At 40.5% G+C, this 17,826-nt stretch overlaps 1 protein-coding gene across 2 annotated transcripts in view; it reads left to right on the forward strand.

Annotated features, from left to right (window-relative positions):
- The window catches only part of LOC111866982 (epidermal growth factor-like protein 7), a 41,963-nt gene extending 26,294 nt beyond the window's left edge, over window positions 1-15,669 (forward strand). For both annotated transcript variants that reach the window (XM_033752528.1, XM_023856390.2), the window contains 7 exons: window positions 450-568; window positions 1,997-2,092; window positions 3,688-3,813; window positions 7,814-7,887; window positions 8,575-8,688; window positions 12,563-12,683; window positions 13,853-15,669. In XM_033752528.1, coding sequence (XP_033608419.1) covers window positions 450-568; window positions 1,997-2,092; window positions 3,688-3,813; window positions 7,814-7,887; window positions 8,575-8,688; window positions 12,563-12,683; window positions 13,853-13,935 — 733 coding nt within the window. In that variant the 3' untranslated portion in view covers window positions 13,936-15,669. The remainder of the gene's footprint in view (window positions 1-449; window positions 569-1,996; window positions 2,093-3,687; window positions 3,814-7,813; window positions 7,888-8,574; window positions 8,689-12,562; window positions 12,684-13,852) is intronic.
- Window positions 15,670-17,826: the final 2,157 nt, after the last annotated feature.

The raw sequence follows: 17,826 nt of genomic DNA on the forward strand, positions 1-17,826 counted from the left end.
AGCTCTGTTTACTGCTCATTTCTTGCTTGGATGACCTATTTTTCAACCCTGAAGACTGAGGCAATATATTCCTCCGAAACTTTGGTGAACTTACAGCAAACTATATGGCGTTACATTCCATAGTCATCGCTGGGCGAACATCAATTCCAAGAGATATATCATGATATACACGTAGAATCCACTGAATATTTTCTGTGTGCACACAAGTTAGAAATTGTGGACACACGTAACCAAATTTTGCGGGTTGGTAAAAATAGATACAAATGGAAAAACGCGGTTGGAGAGGGAATGTTATAATTAAAAAATGTCTACATTATTCAGGTTCCCTTGCAGTGGCGAAAGTAATTGGTTGATACACAAAACTGCAATAACAGTGGTTAGGTACATAACCTCACACTTTTGTAAAAGCTTCATAGGGTTTCACAACTCTGATTCGGTTCCCTTCGCAGGTTGGTGTACGAAACAGCATTCAGAACCATATACGAGACCAAAATCAATCGATACACAAGCTACATCTGTTGTCCAGGATGGACGCAAATCACCAAAATTGACCACGGATGCAACAAAGGTAACAACTTAGTTCTATAATCCGTGCTTCAAGGAGTTACAACTCATATGATTCTATACACCTTCTTGAAAATCTATTAAAAAAAAGTGAAGCTATCACTGTAACAGGCGGTGAAGGCCCATAGCGTTCTGAGACGCTGAGGTTCCCACATTATCTAGACAATCGGCCGCCCTTTACCCCCAGGAAGATTCCCGGTACTCATTTCTGTTAGAGACTGAGTCTCTAACAGGCTGGAAGGGTCGGGTAAAGTGAAAAATCTAAACACTTCATCGGAAATCGAACCAACGACGTCCCGGCTTGTAGCACAGTGCCTCAACCAACTACGCTACTGCGTACCCCGTCCTTTTAAAAATCCATACGAATATTATTAAATGTTGAATATAATTAAATATAAACCTGCCTGAAAGATTAATGATAACATCATATTCGAGTTTGACATTAGTCATGTTTAACAGTTATACCGCATTTTATTATAATTAGTTTCAATCTATATAATATTCTTCCAAGGTTTCACATTGATCACTTTCAATGATACTGCACTTTGTTGTTTTTTCCCCTGCAATACTGTGACCACGCATGACATGATTTACTATCCGAAAAAAAAAAAAACACAGTGCAGATGTTTCCCATTAACCTTCGGAAGCATGGAGAAATAAAATGAAATAAAATCTAGTTGGAGCACCAAACAGGCGGTGTGATACATCGGCTTCATATATGAAAGCTATCCAGGGTCTCAGCGGTGTACGTTAGCCTGGGTGTACTTGAACAAAATTTATTATTTCATAGTTTTGTGAACTAATGTACAAAAAGGTCGCTAAATTATAATTGTCTGATTAAATACACGTTGCATAATTTGGAAGAGTGGGGTCTAATTTCGGGGGGATCTCCAGAGCAAAGAGATGCTGAATTAAATCGGGAGGGTTGTGTGAGAAGCAGGGAATTTATTTAAATAATATATAAAAATTCACCACGTTTTCCTTACAAAAACCAATAGGATAAGCTGTTTATGGAAATAATCGCTACGTTAGAGACTTCTATGCATGGTGTTCGTACCTTCTGTTCGGTATGAAACTTGAAATAACCGGTGTCAGTAAGGCTAGTGTTGGCCGCGCCATAGCTCAAGCGGTTAGTCGCTGGCTTCCCACCGCGGCGGCCCGGGTTCGATCCCGGGTCTGGTAAAGTGGGATTTGTGGTGAACAAAGTGGCGCTGGGGCGTGTTTTCTCCGAGTACTTCGGTTTCCCCTGCCAATCTTCATTCCACCAAATTCACCATCATCATAATCACCCGTGGTAGGTACAATAGGCCAATCAGTGGCTGCCGTGCCGAGTGGACCCAGTCGGACTCCACCCCCCCACTAAGCGAATTAAAAAGAAAGGCCAGTGTTACGCCCTATCGTCATACACTGTTTTGATTTGCCTTTGTTTCAGCTGTGTGCACGCGCTTATGCCTGAACGGTGGATCCTGCGTCAAACCGGATATGTGTGTCTGTCTCCCGGGCTTCACTGGAAAGCAGTGCGAGACAGGTATGTATCAAGCAGCTAGTTACGTAATGCAAACGCGGCGGCCCGGGTTCGATCCCGGGTCTGGTCAGGTGGGATTTGTGGTGGACAAAGTGGCGCTGGAGCGGGCTTCTCCTGCCAATCTTCATTTCACCAAATTCTCCATCATCATAATCACCCGGGGCAGGCTACAATAGGCCAATCAGGGGCCGCCGTGCCGAGTGGACCCAGTTGGACTCCACCCCTCCCCCCACTAAGCGAATTTTTTACGTAATGCAAATCTTACGGACGTCTCCATGTGTCCCACATCGCATTACGTCAATGTACAATCTTTTTTCTGAAAATACATTTGCAGGCTAAAATTTTCGCACCAGTAAAATTTCTTATTAGATATAAGTTGGTGTAAATTATTAATTAAAATTAGTACTCGAGCTTAAGTATCGCTTACTCCATGACTTCCGTGTTTCTTTACATTCTTACCGTCTCCTTTCGAAACCCACCCTTCTAAGTTATACAAAAAATTTGGCATTAACCATCTTCCCATTACTACAGCAACAAACTGTCCAGCATCGAAGACCATGAACGCAAGTTATGCAGTAGTTCACAGTTTCATTGTATCGTGTCTATAGTGTGATATTTTTCTTTCTTGACACTAGAGCCCCAGTGGACCTAGACCTACCTCCATGAACTTCTCCGCTCACTTCGGTTTTTCTAGATCTTAGACATTCGGTAGGACTCCTTGGGCGGGTGATCAGCTCGTCGCAAGGCCTCTACCTGCACACAAACACAGAAAAACGCATACATACAAACTAAACATCCATGCCCTGAGTGGGATTCGAGCCCGCCATCTCGGCTTCCGAGCGAGCGAAGACAGTAACATGCCTTAGACGGCTCGACTACCGTGACGGGCCTATTGTGTGATTACTAACAATATTTTAATGTGGATACGCGAAATGCAGAAAACAAGACTGCTGAATTCTCACTGGGCGTGACATTAGTGAATAAATAAAAGGTAAAAAGTAAAGTTGTCCCTGTGCTTAACTAAGCACTAACGTACAGCTCCACCATTCTTGACCTCGGCATTAGTTGGAAGTGAGTGCTCAGTTCCAGTCCCTAGCCACTTCACTCCGGTACCCATTGGACAGGAGGTTGGGTGGACCCCAGAGCCGGTCTGGACGACATGGAGAAAATTCTTGACCCTACCGGGACTCCCTCGGTCGTCCAGCCCGTAGCCAGTCGCTATTCCCGCTCCAGTGAATAAATATAATAAAAATAAAATAAATAAGAAGACAAGGGGATCTCAAGCTTACCTAAGATATTATACTGATCTGACCCTTCAGTTACGTCCCGGCTGAAGCAGAGTTCGGTATGCAGGCGAGCTATCCTAAGGGCGTTCGTGATTTACCCACATGAATGTCGCGATAATATTCTAGCGGCCCACAAGTCATGACCACTTCCCCCTCCACCTCTCTTCACAACCATCCACCCATCTATCGGTGGGCGTCGCATAATTCTTACAGCTTATGCACTATCGTTTCATGACCTACGAAACAAGTCAGCTACAAACAGGATACAGTGTATATACGATAGCACGACCGTGAACTCATTCTATTTTCCAGATAATGATGAATGCATAGAGAAGCCATGTGACCATACATGCATCAACACAAATGGCAGTTTCTATTGCCGATGCCATGATGGATTTGACTTGGAAAGTGACGGACGATCATGTAGAAGTCATGAAGGTATGGACAGCTACGTTTGATGGAGATATGATTCAGGGCAACTCCATGTCTAAACCACATCATTAAGAAATGATACACGTAAATCTAAGAATTTTGCCCCTTCCTTCGAATAAATATGGAATTCAGTGATGTTGCAGGGGAGAAGGAACACGTGGGGGGAAGCTCCCACCCCCAGACTAGTGGGATATGATACCGATTTTTCATTTAGAAAAGTAAATGTATATACATATACATATATTGTTTTTTATGTACAAAACTATAATTTTGCCTGTGGGTCTGTATGGGTGTGAAACTTGGTCTCTGATCTTAATGGAGGAACATAGTCTGAGGGTGTTTGAGAACAGGGTGTTAAGAATATTTGGACTGAACAGAGATGAAGTGACAGGAGGCTGGAGAAAATTGCATAATGAGGAGCTTCATAACTTTTACTCTTCTCCAAGTGTAATTAGAATGATCAAGTCAAGGAGGATGAGGTGGGCAGGGCATGCAGCAAGAATGGGGGAGACGAATGCATATAGGATATTGGTGGGAAAGCCAGAAGGAAAGAGACCACTGGGAAGACCAAGGCGCAGGTGGGTGGACAATATTAAAATGGATCTTAGAGAGATAGGATGGGATGGTATTGATTGTATTGATCTGGCTCAGGATAGAGACCAGTGGAGGGCTCTTGTGAACACGGTAATGAACCTTCGGGTTCCATAAAATGCTTGGAAATTCTTCAATTGCTGCAGAATTGGCGGCTCCTCAAGAAGGGCTCAGCTCCATGAGTATCAGTAAGAGTAAGTATGTAGGCGAGTCAAATGAAAACCTTAAATATTTTTTTGAGTATTATTTATTGTGCACAAGTGGTACAAAGCTGTATCACTTTTCAACATAATCTCCCCCACGCTCAATGCAAGTCCTCCAGCGCTTACAAAGTGCATGAATTCCTTTAGAACAAAGTTCTTCTGGTAGTCCGTGCAACCACTCATGCACCGCGTGGTGTACCTCTTCATCAGAACGGAACGTCTTTCCTCCCATTGCTTCTTTGAGTGGTCCAAACATATGGAAATCACTTAGGGCAAGGTCTGGTGAGTATGCCGGATGAGGAAGACACTCAAAATGCAGGTCATTGACTGTCGCAACTGTTGTATGGGCAATGTGGGGCCTTGCATTGTCATGTTGCAAAAGGATACCTGTGGACAGCAATCCACGTCGCTTTGATTTGATTGCAGGCCGAAGATGATTTTTAGGAGATCTGAGTATGATGCACTGGTGACAGTGGTCCCTCTAGGCATGTAGTGCTCCAAGATGACGCCTTTTTCATCCCAAAAAAGAGTCGGCATAACCTTCCCTGCTGATGGTTGTATTTGAAACTTCTTTGGTTTTGGAGATGAGGAATGGCGCCATTTCTTGCTTGCTCTCTTCGTTTCCGGTTGGTGGAAGTGAACCCAGCTTTCATCCCCAGTAACGATTCTTGCAAGAAAGTCATCACCTTCTCGTTCAAAGCGCCGCAGAAGTTCTTCACAAGCATCAATACGTTGGTCTTTCAATTCAGGAATCAGTTGCCATGGCACCCATCTTGCAGACACTTAGTGAAACTGGAGCACATCGTGCACAATGTGGTGTGCTGAACCATGACTAATGTTTAAACTTGCTGCAGTTTCATTCAATGTCACTCGGCGGTTTTTCCTCACTATGGCTTCAACTGATGCAGTGTTCTCTGGAGTCACAACTCGATGTGCCTGACCTGGATGAGGAGCATCTTCCACTGAAGTCACACCATTTGCAAACTTCCTACTCCATTCGTACACTTGCTGCTGTGACAAACATGCATCACCATACTCAAACTTCATTCTTTGATAAATTTCAATAGGTTTCACACCTTCACTACACAAAAACTGAATAACAGAACGCTTTTCTTCCCTGGTGCAAGTCTCAAGTGGGGCAGCCATCTTATACTGGTGCTGTGACGGTGTTCGTGCATCTGCACTATGCTGCACGCTGTTTGTAGCACGCTTACCAACTTACAGGATAATGTCGTGAAATTTCGATTTTTTCATTTGACTCACCCTCGTATATACAAAAAAGAAAAAGGCCTAGGCAATGCCCATCTGGCCCTCTGTAGCACATTCTTATAAACTTCTTATTCTATCACAGTTTCTCAGGCTTCTACAGGTCCACTGAACAATCTGAATTGGTTGATTCCCGTTGAATTTTGTTGTCATCTTGACTGTGAAGCTCGACAGCTTTCCACAGGTGTCTTATCATTGCTTTAGCGTCCCTAGAGTTTATCACCACTATGGTACTGACTTCGTCCTCCATCTGAATGGACCCCAACTTGTCTACAGACATCTCTAACACTATCTGGTCTCTTGAACTGTCCCTACTCTCTACATTGTTTGGACTTGGTTCAGATATTTCAGTCCTGCTATCTGTGGCCATCTTCCATCTTCAGGCGTGTGCCCATACTACAAATCCTAATAATCTAATTGTGAGCACAGCAAAAATTATACCTAAATTGCCAGTTTTTTTCCTTTTTACTGGAACATTGAAGATGGAATCAGTAGATTCTGCCAAAAAAAAAAAATGTACCTGTCTATTGGACTACATAGCTTGACAGCCTGGGATGCAGGAATATTGAAAATTCCTCTCTTCTTCACCAACCAAACTTCTCTGAAACTTGCGGATTCACCCAATACCATGGGTGTTGCAGACTCTCCCATAAGAGGGCAAAGGGTCCAGAACATCAAGTTTACCATTCATATTCATCTAGGCCCCAGCTTAAGAATGCATGGAACTTCAGCTCCATACCCTACAGAAGACTTAATGGCATGACAATTACATAAAGCAACAGCTGTTTTGTGATAGAGCTAGCATATTTCGACTTCAATTATGTATCCAAATTAGATAACCTCAGACATAAAATAAAGAAATTCAATGTATCACAACAAGACTGGACGACATAGTAATCAAACTCCTGCAATAACATTCTTCCCTGATTACAGATAAGACTAACTCCATGGAGCTGAGTCCTTTCGAGAAGCTGCTAGTCGATTAACTACTCAAGAATTTCCCAACATTTTACAGAATGTGAAGTTCATTACTGTGTTCACAAGAGACTTCAGTTGACCCATATCCTGCATTGGATAAATCCAGTCCATACCAGCCCATTCTATTCCTCTAAGATCCATCTAAATATTATCCCCCATCTATGTATAGGTCTCGCTAGTGGCCTATTTCTTTCTGGCATTCCCATCAAAACAATATATACATTAAGAAGAAAGCAGTCTTCTGGGATGTGGCACCGTGTAGATGTGGTGTTGACCGACATTTCAGAGGAACGTATCGTCTCCATCTTCAGGGTAGAAGAATTTTCTTATTTTTCCATCTACCCTGAAGATGGAGGCGATACGTTCCTCCGAAACGTCGGTTAACACCACATCCCAGAAGACTGCTTTCTTCATAGTCACCGCCGTGAAAACCTCAAATCTTACACAATATATACATTCATCTTGTCCCCATCTCAAAATATGACTTCCAAAAAATGTTAAAAACTGACACTTATAGTGGACATTTTACACCGTTTTGTTTCAGTTAAAAAACGAAACAAATCCTTCGTAAGCTTGCTCGGTTTCTGCCATCTACTGAAGTGTGAAACCTCCTCTGTTGAGCCCTTCAGATGGAGCTGATCTCTATTTCAGGACAATTAGCTCCACTGAACCCAACAGAGTAGGTTTCACCTGATAATGGAAGCAGAGACAGCTTCTAGATGTTTGTTTCTTAAACCAAAATGAGACAATGGAAAATGTCCAATTTACGTGTCAGTTTAATATCACACCATCCCAAACCTTTAAAGGTTGATTAATATAAATTATGTCCATTGTTCCAATATAAACTGAAATTTCCCTTCAGACGTATGTTTAGTAAAATGAAGTATGTGTACAGCCAAGGAAGTTACACATTTATGCCATACAACCTAGTCTGTTCATTTACTTGTCTACTCTTATTTATTTTGCAGGAAAAGTTGCAACAGAAGCTAGGGACCTCTTAGACTATGACATTCTTGCAAAGAGAGTACAGAAAATCAAGAAAGTAAGTTGACATTCAGCTCCCTGTAATAGCCAATTAACAAAATAACATTACAAATTGTCTTAAGAGGAAGAATTCAGACACACAGAAGTGACCACTACATTCAGTTTATCATATCTAAATATGTCATTGTATCACAGTTAATCTTAGATGAGTCAGTATAGTGACAGGCTACAGGCTGAAGAGCCAGGGTTCAATTCCTCTGCAGCCTGCAGATCAGCTCTGGGGCACACCCAGCCTCCTATCTGAAGGGTACATGGGGCTCTTTCCCCAGGGGCAAAGTGGCCAAGGCGTGAAGCTGACCACTCACCTACATCCAGTGCCGAGGTCAAAAATGGTGCAGCTATACCTTCACTCCCCCACACGTCTTCATGGTGGGGTTGCTTAATTGAGCACAGGGAATACTTTACCTTAATTACAAGTAATCAAACTGTGCAACCTTTTGGGAGTGCAAGCCATAATGGAAATTACAAAGTTTACTGCAGGCCAGGTTAAAGTTTTAGTACTCACTGATGTAAATTAAAAATTACTTTAAAATAATTGTTTGATTTTACTGAACTAATTCAAACTATTACGTGAACTCATTATCATGTTGGACATTTCTAAACTACTCGTCATCATTAAATAATTTATGAATCAATACAGTTTGTACAGATAAACATGACATCATTACCAATTCTGTCACTGCAGGTGATGGTACCACCATCTGATCCAACCACAGACCAAGCAATATCACAGCTTAATGACAAAGTTAAGCTGATTATTGAAAACATAGCACAACTAAGGCACCAGCTCAATGATATCGTAAGTAGAGATACATAGAGGAAATGTTTGTTCTATTATAGAGTCTGTTATCCATAAATTCTGACTTCAACCTATTCACAAATCAAATAATTCCAAACTTTCAACCATTTCTCATTCCTGGTTGTTGTAAAGGTATTTTGAAAATTGTTAATTCCCATTGCTTCTCATATTTGTGTGTCTTATGGTAAAGCCTGTTTCTTGGGTGAGATGTGAGCTTCTCATGACGATGAGTATAAAAAGTACTTCATTCTGAGATGTTACACCATGTATTCCATATAGATCTACCAGTGTTTTGAAGGATTGTGCTCAGGTTCTAAGAACATGTGAAGCATTCACACAAGCACCATTTCTGCTTGTTTACTCTTTGACCCTGAAGATGGAAAAAGTGCATACCTCCAAAATATCCAGTATATAGCACTCTTCCTGTTTACTGAGTTTGACAAAATAACAAATATAATGTAAATATCATCTCTGGTGCATATACAGGGAATGGACAAAAAAATATGGAAACACCCAACAAAAAACACATTACTGTGACTAATATGGTGTAGGACAACCTCTGGCTTGCAGAACTGCTTGCAGTCTCCTTGGAATGGATAAACTGAGGTCCTGTATGATTTGCAAGGGAATCTTGTACCATTCTTCCTGAAAAACATTGTAAGTTCTGTTATTGATGATGGAGGTGGATAGCGCGCACGCAGATTGCTCTCCAAAACAGAACACAAAGGCTCAATAATATTGATATCTGGCGACTGTGGGGGCCATGGCAGACGTGACACTTCATCTTCGTTCTCAGAAAACCAGTCCTGGACGATGCGAGCTATGTGAACACAGGCATTGTTGGCTTGGTAAATGGCATCACCATTAGGGAACAAAGTTTGCACCATGGGATGGACCTGGTCGCCCAAAATGGTCACAGTCGTTGGCAATGACATGACCTTGCAGGGTAATGATGGGTCCAACAGAATACCACTATATGGCTGCCCATACCATGATTGAACCCCTGCCATGTTTCACTCTTGGCAGCAAACAATCTGGATTGTAAGCTTGGAATGGCGTTCTCCAGATGTAAACTCGGCCAGAAGTCGGAAACAGTGTGAAGGTGGACTCGATCCGACCAAATGACCATCTTCCATTGCTCCATAGTCCAGGTTTTATGACTCTGGCACCACATTGTCCTCTTAGTGGCATTTTGATCGCTGATGAGTGGCTTTGGAATTGCAGCTCGTCCAGAAATACCCTGCTTGTGGAGTTCCCTTCGTACTGTTTTGGTGCTGACAGGGATTGTGAGCGTGACATTCAGTTCAGCAGTCACTTTTGCAGCTGTACTCTTCTCATTTTTCGTCACAATCCTATGCAATGTTCGTCTGTCTCGATCACTCAACACACATTTCCGTCCACGCTGGTGTTTATCGGATGCAGTTTTCTCAGTCCTCCTGTATGCGGTCATAATCTTGGATACTGTGCCTCGCGAAACACCAAAAACCTTCGCTACCTTGGTTACAGAAGTACCCACCATACGGGCCCCCACAATTTGCCCGCGTTCGAATTCTGTTAGCTTTGACGTGATGCACAAAAAATTGCACAGAACACTGTCTCGACAACAAATGAAGCTTCCAACATATTGCGGAGGTTGTACAGGTAGTGGTGTTGGGCAGATACGACAGCGTGACCTACAAACATCGCTAAAATAAACACTTCAATTCAGGCATGCATTTCATGAGGTGTTTACATATTTTTGTCCATCCCCTGTATGAGACTTAACTGTACTTTACAAACCAGTGTTTCATTTTGGAGTCCTAGTTCTGAACTAAACTGTTAAATACAGATTAAATTAATTATATTTTTCTGTCGGTTTTTAATTTTGGATTTTACTTGTGCCATAAAATTCACTTAATTTTCCACAAAAATAAAACTACCTGATTTAATTTAATTTTGATACTAGCCTTTAGTTCTCTAAAAACAAGACAGTCTTTCCCATGTGTTTTTAGGTCATATATCATCATCCATATATTCCCCCCCCCCAGGACTCAACTTCTCTCACTGTTTCCAAACATCACAACAACACAGCTTGGTATTTATGGTATGGAAGATAGTACACTCTCACTTCTCATGGCATCACTGCCTCATTCAGTGCTTAGACTTCAAGAACCAACAGGATGGTGACGAAATGTAACAAAATACTGGAAAGTTATCGTAAAGTTCTCTAGTTTATGACAGTATGCCCTGCATAGCGCAACACGTCGCAGTATTATCGGTATTGTACTATTTCAGTGATCCTAGTGTCTATATATATTTGAGGATTTTGTTTCGGCCTACCTTGATGTTGTCCAGGGTTTGTTCGTGGCTTGCTGTGTTGTTTTCACTGTTCTAGAGTGTGCTGTGTCGCATGATTTATACTTGTTGTGTTTGTGACATTAGTGTGGGCGTGTTCTCATGATGTATTATGAGGTTGAACATATTACGTTGGCTATTACTTTCTTTTTTATGTTTTTGTTCTTCTTCATTTATCAGTTTATTGAACTTATTAAAGTGACATATGTGGAAGTCCTCTTTTATATTCATTATGATTCCATTTTTAGCTTTTTTAATCATTTCCATGATTACTGTCATCGGCCCATACTGATGGTGTTTATTTAGTACGTGCTGGGCAAATGCCAATTCGTCTTTGTTTAGTCTTATATTTCTTATGTGTTCTTTGTATCTAGTTGTTAGATTTCTACCTGTTTGGCCAATGTATACTTTTTGGCAGCTTGGGCATGTTAATTTCTATATACCACTTTGTTCATATGGGTTTATTTGTCGTGTTTCGTTTATTAGATTACCTATTGTGTGTGTTGTTTTAAAGGCTATCTTTATGTTAGTGTTTTTGAACAGTTTTGTGATTTTTCGTATGTGGTTTCCAGTATAAGTGACCCATTTTTTTCTTTTTTGTCTTTGTTATCTGGGTTACTTATCTTTTGTTTAAGTTTGTTATACAGGTGTGTGATGTCTTCCTTTCTACAGCCATTATTTAGTGCTATATTAATGATAGTGTTTAATTCTTTGTTTTTCTCAAGTGGTAGTGTAAGAAGTCTGTGTATCCAGTTTTTATATGCTGCTAGTTTTTGTTCTTTAGGGTGGCATGATTTATTATTTATAGTTTCATCTGTTGATGTGTGTTTTCTGTATATTTCCATTTCTATTTGTCCGTGTCTGCTAAATAGGTTTAAGTCCAGGTACGTTATTTGGTTGTTTACTTCCTCATTTATTGTGAATTGCAGGTTTTTATGTTGTCTATTGAAATGTTCGAGGATGCATTGGGGGGTTATTTTTGTTTGATTACATATTATGAGGATGTCGTCTACGTATCTGTTGTAGTACTTGATTTTCTCATCTTCCAGCAGATGTTTTATTCTGCCTTGTTCTATGCTTTGTAGGAAGATTTCTGCCATTGTACTTGATATAGGGGAGCCCATGGCTACGCCTGTTCTTGGTTTGTAATATTTTCCGTTATATTGAAGATAGTTTTGGTTCAATATCATTTTAAGTATGGACATTATTTCTTTTATAATGCTTTTGTTCATATGATTATCCTTAAGTAGTTTATGGGTTACAAGAAGTGTACTGCTGATTGGGATATTAATGTATAGGTCCTTAATATCCAATGTTAAATTTATGATTTGCATTTAGTTTTAGTTTTCTTATGTTTTCTGCAAATTGTATTGTGTTAATGATGTTGTACTCGTAAGGACCGAAACATGTAAGGGAGATAAGTTTTAACGTAGTAAAAACTTATATGTCACATTGGATGGAGTGGTTTGTATTTATAATTGTTAGTGTGATGGACCAGAATGAAACAAATCAAATTTTATAAGGGTCTATGCCTTACCAGGAGAGACATCAAAATGAATATCATCAACAAATGGAAAACATCAAACCCTACAGGACGGAAATGCAACGCATAAACACGCTCTGTGACCAAGTGGCAGGCATAAAACGAACTCTAAATGAATGTAAGTATCTACATCACATAAATAGTTTCCTATAATTTAATTTTATTTATTTATTTTCATCTGAAATATAAGTCATTAAAACTACATATCTATTAATTTCCCTTTTTGGGTGTTGACACCATGTTGTTATGCACTGATATGCCAACACTTTGCATAACTCTGCTGTCTCCAACATGTAAATTCAAAGGTGCTATGAACTTTGGCTTAGAATAAGTTAAAGCAATGGATAGAGTTTATAAAAACAGAATTGCTATAATAAACATCTCTATATGGCAGAAAAAGTCACTAATGATAGCATGACATAAACATTTACAAAGGCTACAAGTACTAGTGTTTGTCAAGTGCATTCGGATATGGTTAGTCTGACATTTCTGACCTCGTCCCACCTAGGCAAAAGTGTAGAATATTTCTGAGGGGGGGTGGGACAATAAGGCAGTCTGTTACCCTTAACAATGGGAAGTTCACGAGAATGATCACCACCAGAGCGGATGTATACCTAAATCTGTAAGATTTCACAGCCTACAAAAAAGTAACTCAAAAATAAATATTGGATTAGTTTTATGACCCATAATATTTATGCTACAGACCACGGGAGGAGGGTGGTCTTTTAAGAAATGACACTGTGTAGTCTAGCAGACACAAATATTTCAGAGGAACCTGCTACCTCCATCTTCATGGTAGAAATTGAAAGCAGCAGGCTCCTTCAGAATGTTGGAAGCACTTACCATCCTAGAAGATTTTCCTGTTGTTACAGAACCCAAAATTCACCATAAATGTCTGTCATTGGACCCTGTCCCAAGCTACATTAATCCCAAAATTTCTAGTAAAAGTAAAGCTATTCCTGTAACAGGCCGTGAAGGCCCATAGGGTTGTGAGACATTGAGGGTCCCACATTTTCTAGACAATTGGCTAAAAGATGGTGGTAAGGTTGTCAGCCTTACGCGCCGGCCGTGCTTTACTCCCCAGGAAAATTATTTATTTAATTCCTGGTACTCATTTCTGTTAGAGGCTGAGTGAACCCCAGGGCCATAGTGTGGCTGGAAGGATTAGGTCAACTGAAAAAAAATCCAATGACCCCATCGGGACTTGAACCCGTGACTTTCCAACTTGTACCATAGTGCCAATATTTCTGGAAAAGTAAAATTTATTCCATGTTTGAATTTTTACAGGTAATTGCAGAAGTTACTACAGCAATAGGCTGGAGCACATGGAGTGTCTTGACTGCATCTCACATAAAACTACCATCAGGTAACATGGTCATCAAAGAATCTGAACAAAAATGCGATAGGATTATAAGCCAAACAGCAGGGGTGTGATGAGGTCACCTAAATCAGTTCAGCTGAATTGGCTGCACCTAAAACATTAAAACAGATTATAAAAGTGTCCTGAAAAAAGCTCAGCCTGCAAAATATTACACAGATTCCTACTACTGCAGTGATAAAAGAATGTGTTGCAATGTATGGCTTGACAAGGTATTTGTTGTCTCATGTCTGAATTATTCTATTGAATTTGATCTGATGGGGTCTATGCTATACAGCCTTCAGTGCTGACCTTGGCCTCTGAAAAACAGGATAACATAATGGCAAGTGACAATCTAACATGCAAACCAGCAGTTAAAATGATTATTAATGTCATCCAGTGTGAATAATCTTTTACACTATTACTAGTGTGACAGACCAGGATGAACCAAGTAAGTTATCAAATTTATTCTTATAATTAGAGTTTGAAATGGGGGCCATATTAGGTGCAATGCTGTCCCACTTCCTTTAAGGAGACTACAAAACCACCCCAAAAGCTGTGATACAAAGCACCAACGCAATAAATACAACAGTTACACAACTCATTTTCCATTGATGCAATTCATTAAACCATTGTCATTAAATTGATGTGCCTTTCAGACACAAAATCGTTCCAACAACCGTGTTCTCATTACTGAATTATATGTTATCCTCGAGGCCATGCTGTAGCTCAGGGAGTTAGTTACTGGCTTCTCACTGCACAGACCTGGGTTCAAATCCCAGGGTAGTCAATGGAAGCTCTGTGATAGACAAGGTAGCACTGCGGTAGGTTTCTCTGAGTACTTCAGTTCATCTTCAATTATCACACTACTAATGTTCCACATTCATACATCATTAGTGGTTGGTGCAACAGACCCATATGAGGTCGCAGCATCAAGAAATTCGATCTCACTGCACTCCAACTGCCAGATTTATGTAAAATATCATCAAACTGTGTTTCATTTAATTATATGAACAAATGAGCCCATATTTCAGCATCCTGTTGCACTGGGGCACAATTTTAATTGTATAGTATTCCATCTGTAATGCAACCAAGTCAATCCTTTCTTAAAAGACACTAAAACATATTTAATTCACTAAAAAGCACACAATTAAAATGGGGCCATTGCTGTTCAGCTCATAAATTCTCCTCTTCTGTTCTATCCCACCTCAATGAGTACAAAAAAGCCATTAGATGCCCACATGTGTGTGTATGTGTTCAGATGTGCTTATGCACAAAGTCTCATGTGATTGTACACTGCCATACAATTTTAATTTCTATATAAGCTGAATAGACTGATTTTTGCCTACATACAGAAGAAACTGCCATTAACTATAATTCTGTATGTAAAAAAATACTGTAGCCACTTATTTGCTCTCTCACATGTCATACTGCTCATACAATAAAATAATTCTTGTAATTTAATGTAACATTTATTTTATTTCAGTCACAATTTTGAAAATATGTCCAAAGTATGGGAACAATGACAGTAAACATTTACAATAATATTTTGTACATATTATTATACAGTAAAATTTAAGTGAATACAATTTATTTAGATGTTACTCCAAATGATCTAAGTGTAGGCAAGAGAAAAGTTAAATTACTTGCCTTACTTCTAGGGATATTTATGTCAAAGAATAGAAGCAATTATTTTCCAATGCTGGTATCGTGTGTAAGAAACCATTAAAAGGTATTATTAATTGAATGCTTTTCTTTTATGCAATGCACAGTGAATCCTTCTTCTTTCCTCTCCATGACTACAATTCTCAGTCCACCTTCAATTTGCTAGCAATTTCACTGATGTGCACAAAGATCTGATGTACTGCTGCTCTTGCCTGTGTCTTGGAACTGGTGCTGCCTTAAATGTTTAGATCAACAAGTAAAGTAAGTAAAGTTGTCCCTGTGCTTAACCAATTAAGCACTATGCCATGAAGGAGTATGGAGGAGTGGATGTATACATCCACATTATCGTGACCTTGGCACTAGCTGGAGGTGAGTGTTCGCTTTACACCCCGGGGAAAGAGTCCTCTGTATCCATTGGATAGGAGGTTGGGTGAACCACAGACGATGTAGAGAAGAGAAAATTCTTGCCCCCAGCAGGACTCGAATCCTAACCCCTTCGTCATCCAGCCTGTAGCCAGTCACTATACCGACTGGGCTATCCCAGCTCCCTTAGATCAATAAGTACAGAAGGAAAATCATGAGGAAAATAAAAAACAAAAAATTAGGGATAATACATAGACAAATAAATACCTTGAAAGATATATTAACAAATAAAAGAATAATATGATATAAACATATTTTGAGAATTGACATGGAATCTTTAACACTTTGCGGACTGGTGGCATATTTTTATGCCCAGCACTTTTAAACATGGCGGACCAGTGGCATATTATTATGGACTTTAGGATGGACACGTGTTGAAACACACTATACCTTGCACTGGCGCCAGGCAGACGCATGACTGATGCGTGATAGACCTCTTGAATGTTTGCTTCGTAGTCAGTAACATGACCCCGCTGTTTTCCTTTCTCACTCCAAAAGAAAATGCCTTTTATAACCGCCGTCACGTTCGCCTACACATTTGGTGTCACTTATATAACTAACTGTTTTGTCACCCACTCAGTGCTACTTCTAGCCCCACAAGTTGGTCGGCACTTATAACTCGCCATTTATACCTGTCCTCTTAGTGCCCTTATGTTGGTCTCCACTTTCATCCGCCGCTTCCTTGTTGCTGTCTGGTTCAGGGTAGGGTGTGGGATTACTCTGAATTTGAATTTGTATGGGCGCCAGTGGACTTGGGTGAAATCCACGAATTTGGAATGGGGAAAACAAAGGTGGGGATATGGATAGGCGGGCGTTTGGGGTGTCAACTGCTCAGACAGTAGGACGAGATTCTGACTCAGGGCGACTTCTGGGCCTTGCTCACACAAGGAGGGAGAGAACACTTAAAATTCACACTTCACCAACACTGTTGCTCTTTATCATAGAGGTGAACTAGAATTACACATTACAGGGCTGTAGCACTTTGAATTTGTGTACTGGACTCGGCCAACACCGATTTAACGTCTGAGAGGTTACTCCTGTTACTCACTAAGGCGATTGACTCCAGTTACTACCTTTAGATGACTCACTCCTGTTACTCCCTTTAGATGACTCACTCCTGTTATTCCCTTTTTGCAAGTGACTGCTCTGGAGAGGCAGAAGTCCCGATGGTTCCGGGAATGCCCAGTTTCCTCTCCTCTGAAATTTTTGCTGATTGGCCGAACCTAAAATTTGGGTGTTTCTCTCATTTACATTCCGCCAATCCCTAACATGATCCATGTTAATTTGGGCCTAAGTACAACATGGTCCTTCTGACAGCTCTCAAATAAATGAAGGTACGCTAACGATTGCTCGGTACGCCCCTCCGAAAATTATTGCAACTCGTATCTGTCATGTCTCAAATTTTCAAAGACTCGCACCGTCAAAGTTAGCATTGAAATTCCCAGAAAACACAGCAGGATACTTCCTGCTCCGTTCTGGGGGTTTCAAGTGACCTGCAGCTTGCTTGTCCCTCAGAAAGACCATATGTCATCCTTGGCATCTGCTGGTGCTGGGGTCAATTCTGTATCATCTTGTGTTAACAGTAATACAGTTCGTTTACCTGTAGTACATTATAATTAAGAATGTAAATCAACAACATTGCTGAGGTTCCTGCATGGTGCGGTTACACTTTGTTCATCTTCCAGCTGCATGCACCAGGCAGGAAGTTACTAGTGCAAAATGGATCAAGATCGAAGAGGTTGAGGTCCAAGCATTTTCTTGGAGAACAAGAAATACGTGTATCCGACTTGTTCTCCGATGAGCTATGTGACGTCCC

This window comes from Cryptotermes secundus, unplaced genomic scaffold (assembly GCF_002891405.2).
Source record: "Cryptotermes secundus unplaced genomic scaffold, Csec_1.0 scaffold42, whole genome shotgun sequence".
Taxonomy (NCBI): Eukaryota; Metazoa; Arthropoda; class Insecta; order Blattodea; family Kalotermitidae; genus Cryptotermes; species Cryptotermes secundus.